Here is an 18430-nt window from a genome sequence, read left to right as displayed (position 1 = left end):
ACAGAAAAGAAAATAAGAAATATTTGGTCGAGCAAACGTTCGTGGCGACGCCGGAGCCTCGCAATATCTCGTTTCATGGCTCTCTCACTAACACCCTCATAGAAGTGAAGAACGTTGCGTCACATGCATTCCACTTCTAAATTCTATCTGCGACAATAAATAGTTGAATAGAAAAATGTGTACCATATAGAGTATGTAGTATGCGACGTGTATTGCGTCCACCAAAGTGTTGCCCGGGCCCTTGAGTCGTAAGTTACGTTTCGTTTCCTGAAATGTTACATTTTTGCTGCAAAAGTTACATTATTGTTTTTTTTTTATTTACGCGTTTTTGGCAAGCATTTCTGTAGCTACGAAACCGCGGGGACTCGCGAAGTAGAAAATGTGCGCACGCACACTCAAACAAAATCAAGTTTTAGTATATGCAAGATACGTTTCATTTTGTCATGGCGAGCCATCCTAAGTGTGATATGGAGTGAAATACTTTTTAGACCCGCCAGTTTTAGGTGCGTTCAATTTGGATGCGTTAAATAAAAATGCTTTCGTAAACTGTTTACAATAAATAATTTATATTAAAAATCTCGTTCTCAAAAGTTACGAAAATTGCCTTAAATATAAAAATTACTTACATGTTACGCGAGGGGGTCAAAAGTAACGAAAAATGTAAGAAATGTAACCTTCTGGCAACACTGGTCCACCATCCAACAAGTTTTACATATAAACTTCTCCAAACAGGTTTACTATTGTTTTACATTCACATTTAGTAATTAAATCTGAGTTAAATGAAGCGAAAGATAGAGGGAGTTCAATATTATGTTTAAGTCGTAATTGTGTAAGCTTACCTATTGGTCATAGCGGGATGTTATATAACATACATATATAGCCTTCCTCGATAAATGGGCTATCCAGAACTAAAATAATTTTGTTTTGTTTATTTGTTTGAACGCGCTAACCTCACAAACTTCTAGTTCGAATAGAAAAATTATTTTAATGTTGAACAGCTCAATTATCGAGGAAGGCTATAGACTATAAGTATATAAGATCGCGCTATGAACAATAGGAGCGGAGCTTCCATTGGAAAATGTTGCCAAAATGGAAAAAAATATTCCTTTTAAGAGATTCCGATGAGTGCGCCGCGTCAATACTTAAAGTTACGCAACAAATATGTATGACGGAATTATTCTTCTTAATAATGTCTAAAAATATATTATTATAAACCAAATTCCCCTACTACATCTGTCTGCCTGTCTGAAGGTGATAAACTCAAAAAGTGCTTTACGAATTTCAATGAAATTTGGTACGAAAGTTTGAAAACCTGGGTAGGATATAAGCTACTTCCTATCCCGAGAAACTATCACGCGAGCGGAGCCGCGAGCAAAAGCTAGTACATAATACCTACATAATATAAATAGCTGATTTTAGAGTAAAAAATAAACTGCTTGTAGTTTTTTGTTTTCTGTTAAACATAACTATAATACCGTGAACAACGTATGATATGTGAAAAAAATGTTGCCTCGGGTTCACCCTTTGCTACTGATACCTACTGCCTTCTCAAATGTTTCAAAAGATTTACTTGAAAAAACTGAACTACAATTATATCAACATCCATTAAAACTAAAGGAAACTGATCCCCAATTAGAATTCGGTATACATTAAACCGTGCTGAAGATATTATGAACGGTACTGGTGTGGGTGATGCCAGTTCTTTGACGGCTTGGGTACCTATAGAACCCTGACTCCGGAGCGATACAATTTTCAGCTACTGTACATTGTCATTAGACCAATTAAGTGAAATTATTTTATTCATTATGAGAAACCAATACCTTATAGAGAAGTATTGAGTATCTCGTTAAATAAAGCGTTCGGGCTAACATACCAAATTGAATTCTTGTAAGAAAGACTGAGTGTTGAAACAAGTGCTCACTTTCACAAGTGGCCGGACCCAGAATGGTGGAGGGTTTTGGCCTCACCTGTAGACAAGAGAAACCATTTATAAACCATCGATTATTAACACTAGAATTACTATAGGCAACCCCATTCCTAGTTGACTTATGTGTAAACGAAGCTAAAACACGCTTGATCGAAATATTTGACATTTCTTCTAACGGGAAGAAGAGACGTACGGCCCACAAGACCTTTACTTATTTATATCATAAATTTAGGCTTCTACTGACTTTGTCACTTGAAGTTGCATTTCCTTTATTTGTATTTATAGCTATTGCCCCCAAAACATTCAGTAGAGCGATAAAAGAAGACTTTTTATCACACCAACCACCAACACATAACCCAGAGCCCGTATTAAGAAAACATATTGAGTAAAGCCGTGTCTATAAACCTCGGTGCTAGGTCCTGCATGCGGCCCCGCCCGTCCTTGGGTTCACATGAGTAGATATGCTCGGATGGGTGACGTGCCGATGGCTCTTTTTCGCATAACATTTACATAAAACAATAAAAATAAGGAAAGTTGTCTCGTGCCCAGATACTTAACACGTTCCAAATGCCAATGGCGATGGGCACGCGAATGCGATAACATTTAGAGGTCGGTTTATGTCGCGGAGCTGAAATTACTTTGTGTGTTTATTTTTGGAAATAATGCTTGTCATTGAAAAAGAAACAGTTTGTAAACAGAATCCTGTCTTTATTTAGATATCTACGTAATGACCCTAAATTATATCGTGTAAGAGGAAACAAAACTGAAGGTTTTAGTAGATCGTGGTCGAATCCGTCTATTAATGTAGACAAAATTGGGTAGAGTGCGGTTCTACCACACGTAAAGGTGCGGCGCGGTGCGAGCGTGTGTAGTGTGATCCCCCGCCCGCGGCACATCTCGCCCCCACTCCCCTCTGCCACGTCCCACGCCCGCCGCTGCAACTGACCTACATCAATTCTGACGCACGCCGGCACCGCAACACCACTGCAGTTGTACTGGCCACGCTCTACAGTAAAGTCTGTACCTACAGCGTATCGTCTATCAACTTTAATATTCAAAGTAAACACGATATAGTGATTAACTGAATGACGAGATCATCTCGCGTGTTTGATGGTGAGCTGCGCCACCATTACATGTCCCAGCTTTCCGCTGCATTGGGTCTAGTGGCACTGCTTTTGCTATTTTAATATTTTATTATTTGCCCTCAGGCTCATGGTGCTCAGTAATTTGGTCTCTATATATGTACCTTTCAGAACGTAGCAGAGTTTGCAAATATTAACAGTGTGATAAAAAAATGGCGCTTTATTTATTCAGCGTGTTATATGAGACATTGGTCTGTTTCCCGAACAACATGAAAAATATTGTGGTAATTTGCACGTGACATTAATATGTGTTAATTATTGTATGAATGTGTTTAGCCGTCATATTTCAACCCACCATTTATGACGCTATAAATGTCTGCTTGGTAAGAATTACACTCATGGACTTAACTCGACTTTGTTTGAGATATTTAAGCATTAACAGTAGTTTATTTACTGAAATACTTTGTACATTTCATTAAAAAACTACTAAAACGTAGAACTCGGACACTTTACAATTGCGATATCTCGCGGGGCGTGCTCCAAATTCAAAGTTGTTTCTCAAAGCGAGTACACCCGGGGCTATTGAATTAATAGTTTATTAGTTGGGAACTAATGTGTGGTGGGGCCGACCCCCAACCCCGACCCCGACAAATAGGCAATAACCGCGACCAACACGTAGCGGCAACTTGGAAGCACGTAGTTTACGAACTGGTGTCGGCAGTGGGTTGAATACGCGAACGCAAATCGGTACTGACTGAGAAAAGTTCCTACATTAGTAATTTAACGCAAGAAAACTAGGGGACCTAGAAACATTACAGGTGGGAGTACTGTGATGACCGCTTATTTATTCGTAATAAGGTATACAGCACTACATATTATAACGTTCAATGCAATAAAACTATGAGGTACAGCATCTGATATGTCGGCAAATAATAGGTGTCCGCAGCATTTACCACTGAGAACGTATTTTATTTAAGTCTAAAACATAATAATGAGGAGATAGGATATAATATGCAGTACTTAAAATATGAAATCATTGGGTAACGATTATATAATAAACTAACATTTGGTCGCGACTCCGCCCGCGTGAAAAAGTTGTTTCGGGAAGAAAGTCCCGCCGTTCTTATATCTGTCTATGATACATCGACCCCCGATCCCCACGGCCTACATCTCAAGTTGGCCGCCACTACACTAATACGACACAATTTAACAAATCGATTAAATTCCTTTCCACAAACAAGTCAATACTTGAAAGGCTGGTAAAATTCTTTCGACTGGCCGTTTAAGCCCAGTCCTTAAGGAATGTACTTAAAACGGCGTCTTTAATCTACAGTAATTCTCCCGCGGAAATTGGCTGTCGGGCGGAGGCTTAGCGGCTGTTTGCGAACCTGACTTAACAATTCGCAGCTTCGCGCCTTATTTACTGGAAAACCATGAAAATTTCCTGGTTGAATAGTACTCTTAATGTCGATTTACGTATTATTGCAGAGTTCGCTGTAAATGGAGGGTATTAAATAGATGTTGTTTTGTAGTAATTCATATTCCGAATGTAATTGTCATCGTTTTTATGCAACTTAATGGCGCAACGAGGAAGCTACTCGCCTGGTGGTTAGCCACATGCCCATTAACAGTAACCATATCACCCTAACTTTGAATTAAAGAGTATAGCGTATTCCTCTAAATAGACTTTTCTTATGATGCCCAGTGGTTAGCACTGGCTAGAAAGTTCTTTTAACCGCCACACACCAGTGCTAGCACAACGTCGCTTGGCGGTAGACATAGACATTGCAGAGGTACCTAACTGTACAAACACTGTTGTGTTTAATACATTTAGTTTGTAGGACACTGTGACCAGTATTGTATATTATAATGTGCAAGATGGGGTGATGAGATACTTTATTTATGTATGGTCTCTTGCAAGTTTACATGCAAGAGACCATACATAAATAAAGTTATACGGTTAGAGGGAGGACAGGGTCAACAAAATATGATATTATTTGAAGAGGGGGAGAGGGACTCATAAGTTTTGCAATTTACATATTAACGCACAAAATATTAACGAAGTCTAAATCCATCTCTGGCTATATGGTTATAAAGTTTATTTTGTTATTGGCGAATTCGGGATTGTAACGATTTTTTAATTATACAATTATATTTTGGTTCTCTGTGTAAAATTGCAAACATGTAAAGTCTCACCAAGAGGAAGGCGATCCCATAAATTTAACCATGTGTGACAAGGACGAAGGTAGGGTTAGCAAAATTCATGAAATTATTAGTGTGACATAATTTATTGATGCTTTCACGAGACATGCAACTTTCTTCACTATCTTTCACTTATTATTTCATAAAATATTATACTAGTATATAGGTATAGTAATATAATAATGATATGGTCTCTACATGGTGTACAGTGGACACGCAGGGCTCCTGTCGCGAGTGTTACAACCGACAACACGACGAGTTACTTATTGTTTATTGACACCACGACGTGCTTCATAATATTATACCGTTAGCTAAGATTTATAATCACTGCAGACGGTAGGCGACCGACATGAATGGAATTAGGGATTGAGGTAGGGCAGGATCATTTAACTTACATCAGCAAAGCTAGGGTAGATAGTAAATGTTGCCCGATATTATTGTTCTTACTATTGGTAAATTCATCATAAATAAACGGTGTGGTGGGTATGTCAGTTTTACTGCTACCGATGGTGTCGTGGCAGAAGAAAAATCTGCGGCGAATGTCGCAGCCCAAGGACGCGCTCGCAGCGAGGGACGCCCGCGCTGGCTCGCCGACACAGCGGCGCCCTGCGCTCTGCCGCGCCACGCACGCGACCCAAGCTCTGTGGCATATCCACTCACATATGTGTACCTACACATGTATTGCATGTGCACAGTGCAGCCACCCGAGGTGAAAGTATCCCACGCTGCGTTTACTATCTGGACGCAATAGTAAATGAAAAAAAAACAACACTTCCGCATTCCCCGTCAATACTACAGACTGCCGCAAAAATTCGGCATCAAATCTGCAGACACTATAAAAAAAAACCTGTCGTAATTTCATAAACATGTGTACGTTTTTGAAGTTGAGCATGCAGCGTACATTGAACTCATGTTATGTACAAATAAAGCACAGAATCGTGTAAACACGTTCATTGGCGGACCGGTATAACAGTGACACAGTGTAACAAATTGTTATTGGAAAACGGACATTGTCGTCACGTGGGGAGGCGTGCGACAGGGACAGCCGTATGCAACCTTGACCTGCGCAGTAGAAGCGTACAGCGAGTCCGCGCCCCGGCCCCCGCCCCGCGGCATCGCGGACCGTGCTCGAATTAAAAATTAATAAATTTGGCGCGCAAAATGGTGGCCAGAATTCGCTACGGCCGACACACGTTATTGCAGCGTTATTTTTTAATACTACGCAATAACACGGTGCGAAAGACATAATATGCCAATGTTACAGGCCCAGAGCTGAGTGTGTAAAAAGGCTAGACAGGCGGTTTGAATCGAGTCGGGCACGAGAGGTGAAGAAGGAGCCCGCCAACATGCGGCGATTTTGGTCCTCACTGTGCCGAACTTCATAAAACTTTCTGTATCTAAGGCAAAACAAAAATTAGTTTTGCAAATTTGTTAAATGCAATCATTTATATACCTAATTATTCCTCGACTGTATCAAAAGGGAAGAGTCGCTGTGGTTCGCGACAATAGTAGCTCTACTCGAAGAGAGTACGCTCACGACGCATGTTCATAATATTTTTATTACAACAGGGTGCTGCACCATGTAGTGCAACTGTGAATTGTAACAGCGTTGCTCCTCTCCCACCCCCTCCCTCCGAGAAAAGGATAGTTTCTGTTTATTACCACTACACCATTCCATGAAACGCAGCAAACTAATGTTGATTATTCCATTATTATTTGACAAAGCGAAAAGAGACAAGGGTTTAATAGAGGCGGTACAACTAGACAGTGTCAACAAATCAGAGTCACTCCGTTAAGCCCGAACCCAAATCACAATCTGTGAGTGGACCGGGAATTAAATTTACCAAACATTTTAAATTCGCCATTTTATTTGCGAAGACAATTTTTAAATTTATATTTGCTCGTCGGTTCTTTAGTTAGTTATTCAATCGTTCCACGCGTATCTGAAAATTACTGACAATAACCTCAATAAGTTTATCTGAAAGTGAAAAATGCAATTGAACGATTAACAATAAAAAAATAACCAAAGCATTCAGTAGGAAATTGAGCATAAGTCAAGTTTGTTTACTTTCAGACAATGAATGAACTGAAACAAAATGAATGAAAAAAATGAAACCTTACAAAGTTAATATTAAAATCATTAATTGAAACTGGTATGCGACACAGAACACAGAGTTTCGTTCAATGGGTTCGCTTACTCCGGACCCTCGATTATGAACGCTTCATATGTTACCCGCGCGCCAACCGAGCGTGGCCCACGCACTTCTCCTGAGCACCCACTGCCAGTTGGCACTCCACACAACACGACCGCCCTAAATATAAACATATTTCTCTTTAAAGCAATGCTCAATCCATAATAATTGTAGCATAAATCCGTCTACGTCAGAGAATATGCAAGCTAGGATCAGACGATTATTGCCTTTCAGAAATGTCTAGGTCTAGACACCTAGCGTCTAGGTACGTGTTTTAGAACTAAGCTTTGATAATACGAATGTTTGAATTATTTATGGAATTTGGAAACATTTTAAGTAATTTTCAGTTTTTAACGTTAGTTAGTAATTTACGGTAAGGTGATTACTGCAAGTTATAGAGATGTAGTGGCATATTTTATAAACTTGACCAATATTCAGTCTTCATGTCTCAATCACTGAACACCATATTTGTAATATCAATAACTGAATGAGATCCGAATTTTTGCAGGAACCTAAAAATAAAGGAAAGTCCCTGTCAAATTTGTGGGATTGAACATCGTGTCAGAGCGGAGTTTTCTATCACACAAGACAGATATAAAATTCGAGATACTCACGTACTAATTTTGGCTATATGCAGACTTTTATGAACGCGCTGTTATAAGCTCTATTCGATTCCTTTGTCCAGCAAACTCCGCATGCCATTATTTCCCGACAGAAGCGTGTCCTTTGGACACGAAAACTGAGCCCTTCCTTACCCTTAAACAGTTCTGTTCATAAACGTCGTAGTTGTTAATGGTTTGTAACAATAAGCGATGAATACTCCGTTTAACTTAACAAAAGGACGCACAAGTTTATTGTTGCGCCACAAAACGGGCATTATACAGTATCGGGACTCATAATGAGGAGTGAAAATACAATTAAACCGTCCTACAGTTCTGTTTCGTATTTTTTAATTGATCTGACGGATATTGTCTCTCTCTGTTAACATAATTATCGCTATTCAGAACTTTATATAACCTAATGCTGCATGGCACTGTACTGCACCCATCAATTATTCAATGTTTTGGGCCTGTTTCACATCATTGGAGTAAATGCTACTCATCACGTAAGTGTATAAGCCGACCAAATACACTTTAATCTATGCTCCCAAATACGAAAACTGTCAAATTTACACCGACTAACCTTCATACTAGTACAATAATAGAGCTGGTACATTACATGGTGACACAACCAGGCAACGGTGTTGTATTTCAATGAACATGCGAGGCAATATTAAAGGTTCCATCATTTACCACCATGTGGCGCACTTGCCAAATAAGAGTAGCATGTATTCGTTAGTTTCGTGGATGTGGGTAATAACAGTTACTAGATAACATAACTTACAATAAGAATATCAATATCAGCGACGATTTTCCCAACGACAATGGGTTCTTTGTAATATATCGCTGTGGAAGCGAACATCCAATATCCGAAGAAATGGAACGATTTCACCGCGTGTACCATATTGTGTACATTGTGAATCAGTAATAGAATCTGTCGGTAAAAAGCTTTTATTTTTTTGATATTGACGGGAACTTGGTAGTGGCAACAATGATGACAAACAGACTTTGTTTATTACGTTTACTTTGGCAGGGTCTAGTGGCGCTATCTATGGACAACTGGATGTTATGGGTTCAATTCCCACTGAACATATTTAAGTAATAAAGTAAATTTTCCAAGAGCATTGGACTGTAATGGAGTGTACAGAATTAATCACTGCAAATTGACCAGCCGGCCTAGCATGCGCATCACGAGATATCTCGAGAACGAGAGTAGACAAATTGTCGATGTCGATAAATATCTCGTTTTCTCTAACATGCGCACCACGATCGACAAATTCCTCGTTGAAGACATAAGTTTACTCGTGAAGACAAACCGATGTTGCCCAAAGAAATATATATTCTAAACATTTTATTTTCTAATATAGCTACAATGGTTTTAGTTCATTCAATTTTTATAGATCTATGATCCAATTAGGTTTTTTTGACGTTTTATGTGACAGTTTATGTCATAACAAAGAGCATAATGTAAATAAAAACGTAAATAAGTAAACAAATTCAAAATTAATAATAATATTGTACAATATAATAAGGATTCTAACACAAAATAACAGCTCCGCCCTATTTTGGAGTACGAAGTAACAAGACACAAATTAAATAAAATCTAATAAGACAATTATTTGTACGAGTATATGGTGCCCAAGCCGGACTTTACCTCGGGTGACTACGCCCCGCCGTGAGAACGATGTACCATAATGCCTAATGGAATCAGTAGTCCAATCGGGAAGGAGATGGCTGTGGCTTTGGGCCTCACAAAATACCCAATTGATGTAAGTATAGTGAAACAATAACCTTATTAGCAAAACACCAATGTTGTAAGTTGAACTTTGCAGCCACAAAGCTCAAGTTTGTTCTCATTCGATGGTAATTGATGTTTTTTAGTATTAGTGTTTATTAAAATATGAAGTAAGTATATATTTTCTTTTTGTTTTAGTTCCGTGAATCAAGTGCCTCTACATTCATTGAAATGTCCCCAGTCCAGCAGTCAACACCATGTTGAAGAGCTTACCAAATACTACTCCCAAAAAGTTTTTTAGTTGCTCGGTTTGAACTTAATACTTTAATGAAAATATGTATTTTTATAACCAGTTTTTTTTTAAGAAAAACTACATTTTTTAAATACTTAATATCATGTATATATATTTCGTTAGGTATCTTTATTTATACACTAGATAAAACATCTGTATGTTAGGAAATTTGGTTCTGTTCTGTTGTGTTCTTGTTCTGTTGGTTTAGGAAATTAATAATATAAGTAAACTGCAGCAATTACTTGAGAGTGCAATTTCTGTTTCTTGTAAGTGTTCATAGTATTTCATTACAGTAATTGTAGGAAATTTGTTGTATAACAAGTTATTACGAAATATTCTATTGTTGCCTAAATTTGTGTAGAAGATTTTGTTGTAATAATGAAAACTATCTTGATATTTAAAATGTGAATATAATAAAATATACATTATTTACATAGGAAAATATCTATTTATTATAATTGAGGTCATCCTGCTTGTGAGACACTTGCAGGTACTGATAATTGTACAGGTTCTTCTCACATATGATGGTCATTTATAATAGTTTTCCTCCATTGGAACACTGTAACATAAAATACTGCATTACCTACAGTTACTTAACAATAGTAATATAATGTGAAGTTGTACCAGTGGTAAAATAATATAGTCAAACAACTATTTGAAACAGTGTATAACCATATATCCATTATTGTTAAGTCCATCAGTATACAATCAGTGTAAATGAAGTTTTTAATAAAGAAATAAAGCAAGATATTGTTTGTTCATATTGTTAAGTTGCATAGTAATAGTATCTTCTCCGATACCTGGCATTCACATTAAGAGTTTTGCTGTTTGAATCCATAATGTGACATTTTTTGGTAACATATAGGTACTAGTTTTGCAAAACATTATGGTAAAACAAGTTACTCATTTGTATTTGTAGTATTAAAATAAACAAAATTAAAACTGCAATTAATCTGATTAAATAGCTCTTATTACCTCATTAGTTGGCACACTAATTTCATTTTTATGAAAGGTAACACGCTATGTATTAATTGTGAAGATATTTCTCAAAGTACATTCATTTTTATTTCTATTAACTCTAATAATTAATTAATAGTACATTACCAGTTGAACCTTGGTGTCGCAGGCATCCTTCCTCATTTTTTGATATTGTGCACTTTGTGGCTCATTAGGAGGTAATATTTTTATATGGGTACAATCTAAGAGCCCTAACATACCTTGCACGTAAAATTCACGAGTCTCACCTAAAAAAATAAAAATGATTCCATTATCTATAAATCAAAATACTTCAATTGATATTAAACTCAGCTAATTATGTAATTAAGTATGTAATAAATATATTCAATTACCTTTAAACGGACGGCTATGCCTTTGGCTTGAGACTCCAAATCGAGAGCAAACTTTTCTTTAATATACAATGCCATTCGTTTTGTAGCAAAGGGATATCATAAATCAATTAAGTATAATATGTCTTCTTTCCACTTTACACGCCTCTCGTTTGTTGTATATCGATATTATTTTACTATAGTAAGATACCACCATCGCGTTTTAACGAATAAATTAAATTGATAATTTTCTCGGTTTATCTCTTCGTACAATATCATAGAAGACAAATATCTCGTTTACAAGTGTCAAAAAACGATAAAATTATTTGCTCATGTTAGGGTTTGTAGACAAAAATACCACAGATTAATAAAACATTAATTTTTCTCTACTTTTTTCGTGACAAGTCGAGAAAATGAGCGCGCATGTTAGTGTCGGTAGACATATAGCGATAAACGACAAAATCACGAGAAAAAGTGTCGACAAAATTTTGTCGTCGTGCGCATGCTAGGCCGGCAGGCGGCTGGTAAAAACTGCGCAAGCCTTACCAAGCAGGCCGCAGCGTGATGAACCGAGGTCACGGTAGGGTTATATAATCTGTTTCACATTTCTGATGGAGTGTGGCACATATCTCGTGGGAGCACCAGACTCTTCAGTTATTAAGGTTAGTGTATGAGCTTCTGATAAGGCGATAAGTTCCTGAGACTACTGCTGCTGTAACGAGGTAAGTGTACACACGATCATTTTATAGGTGCTTGTTTTGACAGCGCGTCACATAAGGTCAGATATACACACACTCAATGCCTGCAGCATAATATGTACCTCCTTTATCGGCTTCGAAAAATTCGTCCGGATAGAATCGACAATTTGTATATTTTGCGTCAAGCAATAGAGTGAGAGTACATGTTGTGTTGTGTTGCGGTTTAAAGGTCTGGGATAACTACTGTGTATTATAATACTTAACATCTGATTCCACAAGATGGTAAGATTCAATAATTGTGAAATGATATAATGTACCTTATATTATAATTCAAATCCTCGCTCTGCGCACTATTCAGATTATTGTATTATGATTGTGTTGTTAGAAGTGCCAAGACGTACAACCTTCACTGAAGGTTTCCTGTTATCACAAATCATTTCCATCTAATGTCTTCATTTATATTCATTTATTCATCGATCGATTTCGCGTTTTGGAGATTATGCTTAGTACTGGAATAATGTGTTTGTTCTCAAATATTACGTTCAGTTTTCCAGATTTTGTTGTGATTAATGTAGCTCTCGCACCCTGATCTCTCGTTCGAGTACACGCGTGAATACTTATATAGTAGCAACATTCGGGACTTTTAAACATCAGAATTAGAGCCTCGTAAATGCAATGCTACGTGGTTAGACTGTTCTTTGAATTAGAACACAACAGTATTTCGATAATCCATCTGCTTGGTAGCGTTATTTACTGAAAGGATTCGCACACGATTATCCTGTTACCTAAAGATTAACTGTCTTTTCTATGTTCAGTGAATTGTTTTACTTAAATTTTATTGCATTGTTTTATTTAACAGTTATTGGAAGTTGGAAAAATATCATACATTTAAATAGAGAAAATATAAATTGCTTTTTTTTTTGCTTTTAATACTTTTTTCAGATGTAATTTTACAAGAAAATATATCTTTTAAAATATTTTACTAATATTATACCAAACATTGTACAATGAACAGCCGGTGCGATATTATTGTAATGGGCTTTTATTGACATTGATGTCACGATTTTGGTATCAACGAGATCTTCCACTTGTTTAGCGATGATTAGTTTTATTGATATTGACAGCCTCTCTGGCGGTACCGACGGCGAGCCGGCCGTGAACCAGCCGCGCCTAGTTCGGTGCCGTCGGCGGGATAAAATGTTTGTTTTTGCTGTATGGCCAGCTTATTTGCATTTCACTGAGGAACTATGATTGACTGTTGATGGCAATTATTTACATGGACATTATTCGTTAAAGTTGTGTTTTTGTTTGCAGAAAATGTACCGATAAAATGGTGGGGCTCGTCCCCGGCGGTGCTCCCGTGCGTGGTGCCGGACGCGGAGCGGGTCGCCGTACGCCGCCCGCCGCCGCCGCTAGAGCCCGAGGACCGCTCGCGCTCGCACCCGTACGTGTGGCGACACGGTACCCACGAGATCAGGAAGTTAGTAATACACATCTATGTTTGTATTACGACAATAAAGTACCGGTAAACAGGTTGTCGTGTGGGTGATCACCTCCATTAGATCCGTTTACTCGTGTTCTATACCAAAATAAAGTGCTCTGAACACTTACTATTAAGCCCGGTGTTTGTTGCAGTGTTTCGCGGGACGGTTCGCTGACGGTGTGGCGGCAGCAGGACGGCAGCAGCGAGGGCTTGTACCAGTGCGCCGTCTCCACAGCCGGCGGCCTCGTGCTCGGATACCCGATACATTTGAAGTTCGCATGTGAGTATTTATGTATGCAGCACTACATAGATTGTCATAGACTCAGAATTATCTGGTTCAAAGCGTCATATTAAAAAACTTTAATCGTATTCCGGGAATCAGCCCTTGTACAGCCAATAGATCAGGCTTATCGTATTTTGGAGAACGACAAGACAAAACTTAGACATAACTTATTTCGTTGGCTAAGTTTGAACTGGGGAAGTGGGCATTAGGTATATCAGGTGAAGTGTAGTCACTTTGTAGACGTATGAATTCTCCCACACTATAACAACATGCTCACGTGCGTGTCACTACGTGTTGTAGTTAACTCGGCTCGCAAACACCGCGCTATTATAATTTGTTAGCCGTTAGACATCCCGCGCGCGTCCTCAAACTTACCAACTAATTTGCGAGCACTGAACAGTTAAATTATGCATACTTTTCAGTCTGTTACAGAGGTGTGGAAACACTAAATGGGTTCTATTTATTCGGTCCAAAAACTAAGGAAATATTCAATTTATACTTTGTTTATATTCACTTTGAAGCTTTAATTGCGCCTGTTTTACGAGGAAAGCGTTTATTCCTACTGTTTACTTTACCTTCGGGGCATCGAATATAGTACATAATTTACTTCGTTAATGCGCCTTTAATGTGACAATGAGATGTGATAAACAGCCAATTCTTCACGAACTGTTTATTTTATAATTCCTAAGAAACTCCCCTTTATTAAATACAAAATTAAACATATTAAATAGGCAACAAATATGGAAATTAGGTTCAACCGAATATATTAAAAGTAAACCAGGCTCTCTGACCGTGAAATTTGGGCTCTATAATCTACAGCAATTTATCTGTATGGACTCTCCGGGAATTACTTATCTCGTGAGAACCGTAAGCCGTCGGATTAAACGCGATGTAGAGCCGAGGCCGAGGGCGCGCACGGGCCCTGGAGTCTGTCCAAACATTACAGATTAGATAGAATCCTTCACACCGCCACTGCACCTTCTGTGAGGCTGGCTAGTGGCATTTAATAATACGCGCGGTGAAGCTCAGCGAGCCGTTGGGAACAGTAGTCTTTTAAACTGATAATTAACCTCGAGAACTCGAAAACAAATGAATGGAAAAAGGATGTGTACAATGTACATGATAATACAGAAAATTCATAATACTTTACTCCAGATGTTACTTGCGTACTATCTAAAATAAAGTTAATTTCTAAGGTCGGTAACTAATGCCCATATGAGTCACAAAACGCTGACGAGAGGGACGCAACACACTTTTATTGACGCAATGCCTTGCACTAGCATGCCCATTGCTCATCCTGTGTCCTTGCCGCTCACACGACGCAGGAGTTGCCTGGCATTTGTAGTACGTCGACTGTACAGTGATAGTATAGTGTATACATATTGCCGAATCATTGCCCTGTAGACAAATGGCCACAGAAAAGTTATTGACGTTGATACCTCAGTATAGGCGAGTTTCGACTTCTCATTAGTAATAATGGAGCTCGGAGCCGAAGGGCGAGGACCAGTTTAATGCGAAACGGACCGAGTTGTGAATAATTCTCGGAATTGTATTAATTATTATTGTCAGCTACTACAACTTAACCATATTTCGGTCTTGGAAATATCGGATAACCTATAAAATTTGGAGATCATTCTTCCATTAGTATTTTCTTTATTGATATGAAAATGTTTTTTGTGTTTATTTTGTTTTGTTAATGTTCTAAGATGCATTGGATTTCTTTAATAGATATGATAGATGTGTAGATCGCTGTCAATTTAAAAAAAAGCCATGTCAGCACTGCCGACGTCACAGAGTTCCACTTCATTATCAACTCTTATGCAGGCGTCATACTCCCCAAACTGCTCTGACTGTGGAGTAAGAGATGACTTAATTCATGTTTTGTCGGAGTGTGTGCGGAGTGGGCCTCATACTTTGAGCTTTAATGTGGGCAGCATAAATAGCTTTTTGACCATTCCAGTATCGGAAGAGGCTAAAGGCTTATTAAAAAAATATTTTGATTTTATTAAAAAATAGTAGGCATGGATAAAAGTGGACGTGCGGAGCGACATAGTCGTGAAATAACGACCAAGCTCCTTAAATAAAGATTAAAAAAAAAAAAAAAACTCCTGTGACGCGAGAGTAAAACCACATCTTGTTCTTCACTTGTTATTAGAGGATATTCCCAACTTGTTTCTAGAGCCCCGCACTGTCCGACAGTTCGGAAAGAGACTGTCCAACAACACACCGGCCGTCAGTATTTATGGCAAAATTGTGACAGAATAATCTAGCGTACATCCCACCCAACACTATCAAAATAATTATTCAACTAATGAAAATAAATGTCCTCGCCGACAGATATAATACTGTCCACTACCTCCACTTTTTAGGGGCTTATGGTTTAGTATGTTCAATGAAAAGTAAAATTTTCATATGGCGTATTTCATACCCGAGGGGGCGTAGCAACGGCTGAGTAAATTACTTAGTAGAATATTTAGAGAAATCGGTTTTTTACTAGCAAAGCCTTGCGGTATACGTTTTTGCTTTAATGGTTAGTGTAACAATGGTTAATCGACCGGCGCCCTCAGCGGAAACTCCGTCGGTCCCTCGGTAGTCAGTATTCAATACGATGTTACGCTGCGTCATCAGATCGTCCCGCCTGTTCACTAAACACTACGCCTAAACTAGTTTATAGCACAAATTAATAGAGTGGTTAACAGCCGCTATACAAACTGTAAACTAATACGTATTTACGATAGGTATAGCGTATAACTTTTTTAGCAAAGGGCCTACAGACTACCCGCCTGGCTGGCTCACTAGGTAAGTGGTCACCATCGCTCGTACATCACTACCGGCATCCGACTTATGACCATTCTGCTAGTTTGGTTTTAGGATGGTTAACATTCACCATCAGTTAAAATTTGAGCACTTGAACTTTAATTCATTTTACTTTTTGGGCATTTAAAGACAACATTTTTACGAAGTTAAACCCTAAAAACCTGACAGAAGTGAGCTGGACTCTCGTGCCGAGGGCTCCTGTACGCAACTTGTAAATTAGAAGTTCAAACTTCACAATGGTAAGTTTGTCATTCAAACCCTACATAATATGTGTAATAGTAAATTCGGTCTTTTCGTTATTAAAGTACATTTGTATTCACGGTTTTCATATTTGCTGTAACATTGATTTTTGTCAAATTTCAAGATTCTACGTCATCGGGAAGTACCGTATAGGTTTTGATTGTGAAATCACGAAATATGCGACATACACTGTCATATTATTATATTTGATCGCGTTGACTTACAAGCTATTTACAGCTGCAAGAGACCGTAGATTCGAGTATTTTTTCGCTCCTAAGAAAAAGGTGTTGAAAGACAGACATACAGATGAACAACAAAGTGATCCTATGTGGGTCCCTTTTGAGTACGAAACCTAAAAAATACTTTGGTGGTTTTCTTTATTTACAGTTTTTATATATTTCAATGTTGTATTGTAAAACTGAATTAAATTTGTAATCTCGCCGTCATTGAGCGGTAACGCCCAGCCGACTGTTGACGGCAAACTTTGTTAGAATCTTGTTAGTTGGCGTCTGTAGTTGATGACATCCCGACTGGCTCTGAGTGACGCGGGGTCGCCGCGGTCGGGACTCGGAGCGGCTACTAGCTCTCCTTCGCAGATAGATCGCTGCAATGTTGTAGCCGGGCTAAAACTATACAAAAAACGAGCACTGAGAGATACAATGTTTCTCGCTTGGAGGCATTATAGTTTCACTGTTCGATATAGACCATCTGGTGAGCTGAAATATTAAAAAAAATAATGTTTCTTTTTATAATAGTTTTTCAGTTCCGCGAGTTATCCAAAACCGTACTCGGACGTTTTCCGGGAATTAGCGGCTGTTGTCGAAGAAGTAGCGCCAAATGGCAGATATTTGATATCTGTCACGAATTATTCATTTGTTTGAAGATAGCTGTTAGGAGCGGTATCCAAGCGGAAAGTTGACTATTGAATAAAGACAACGGCCGGGCTTCATACAGGGACTCATACAGACCTTGGTGCCCTCGCTATCAGACGACCATGTAATATACAACATGGGGGAAGGAAATATTATTCAATGCTCGTTAGTTGTTACCCTGAAACATTAGATTTTGTAAATAGTATAGTAGTTAGTAGCAGTTATAGCAGCGAAGATCGTGGATACTCGTGTTTACTTATCTTTCTGACAATTAATTGTGCGACCTCCGTTCGGTCCCAACACGGTCAGATGGCTAAACCTTTACGGTGTAATAGTTTCTGTAGGAATTATTGTTGTAGGTATATTATGTTGTAATCACAAATATTCTTTAAACTCGACTAATATCATTTGCTAATGTGATTTTATGTCGATTGCAGCTATGTGATCTCTTGTCGTTTCATAACATTGAACAATGTTTTATAGTGCTAGTTCGGCATAAATGCATGCACACGCACTCACAGCCCATCGATAGGCAGATGTTAAACCTAAGCTTCATGAAATCAAGTATGTTTTTTACTTTCACAATTTACAAATTGTATTTGGAGTTGGTATATGGTTGTTGTTGTTATGCGCGTGCCCGTGCAGCCAGTAGCGCGCGTGGCGTGCGACGGCGCGGCGGAGGG

The 18430-nt window shown here is 38.4% G+C and overlaps 1 protein-coding gene across 1 annotated transcript in view; it reads left to right on the top strand.

Annotated features, from left to right (window-relative positions):
- The window catches only part of LOC115447899 (immunoglobulin superfamily DCC subclass member 3-like), a gene marked incomplete at its 3' end in the record, with an annotated part of 102305 nt that overhangs the window by 70584 nt on the left and 13291 nt on the right, over window positions 1-18430 (top strand). Inside the window, 2 exon segments of the mRNA XM_037440869.1 lie at window positions 13367-13532; window positions 13688-13815. Coding sequence (XP_037296766.1) covers window positions 13367-13532; window positions 13688-13815 — 294 coding nt within the window.

This window comes from Manduca sexta, chromosome 21 (genome assembly GCF_014839805.1).
Source record: "Manduca sexta isolate Smith_Timp_Sample1 chromosome 21, JHU_Msex_v1.0, whole genome shotgun sequence".
NCBI lineage: Eukaryota > Metazoa > Arthropoda > Insecta > Lepidoptera > Sphingidae > Manduca > Manduca sexta.
Note: the sequence above shows the minus strand (reverse complement) of the source record. Positions and strands in the feature narration are given on the sequence as shown.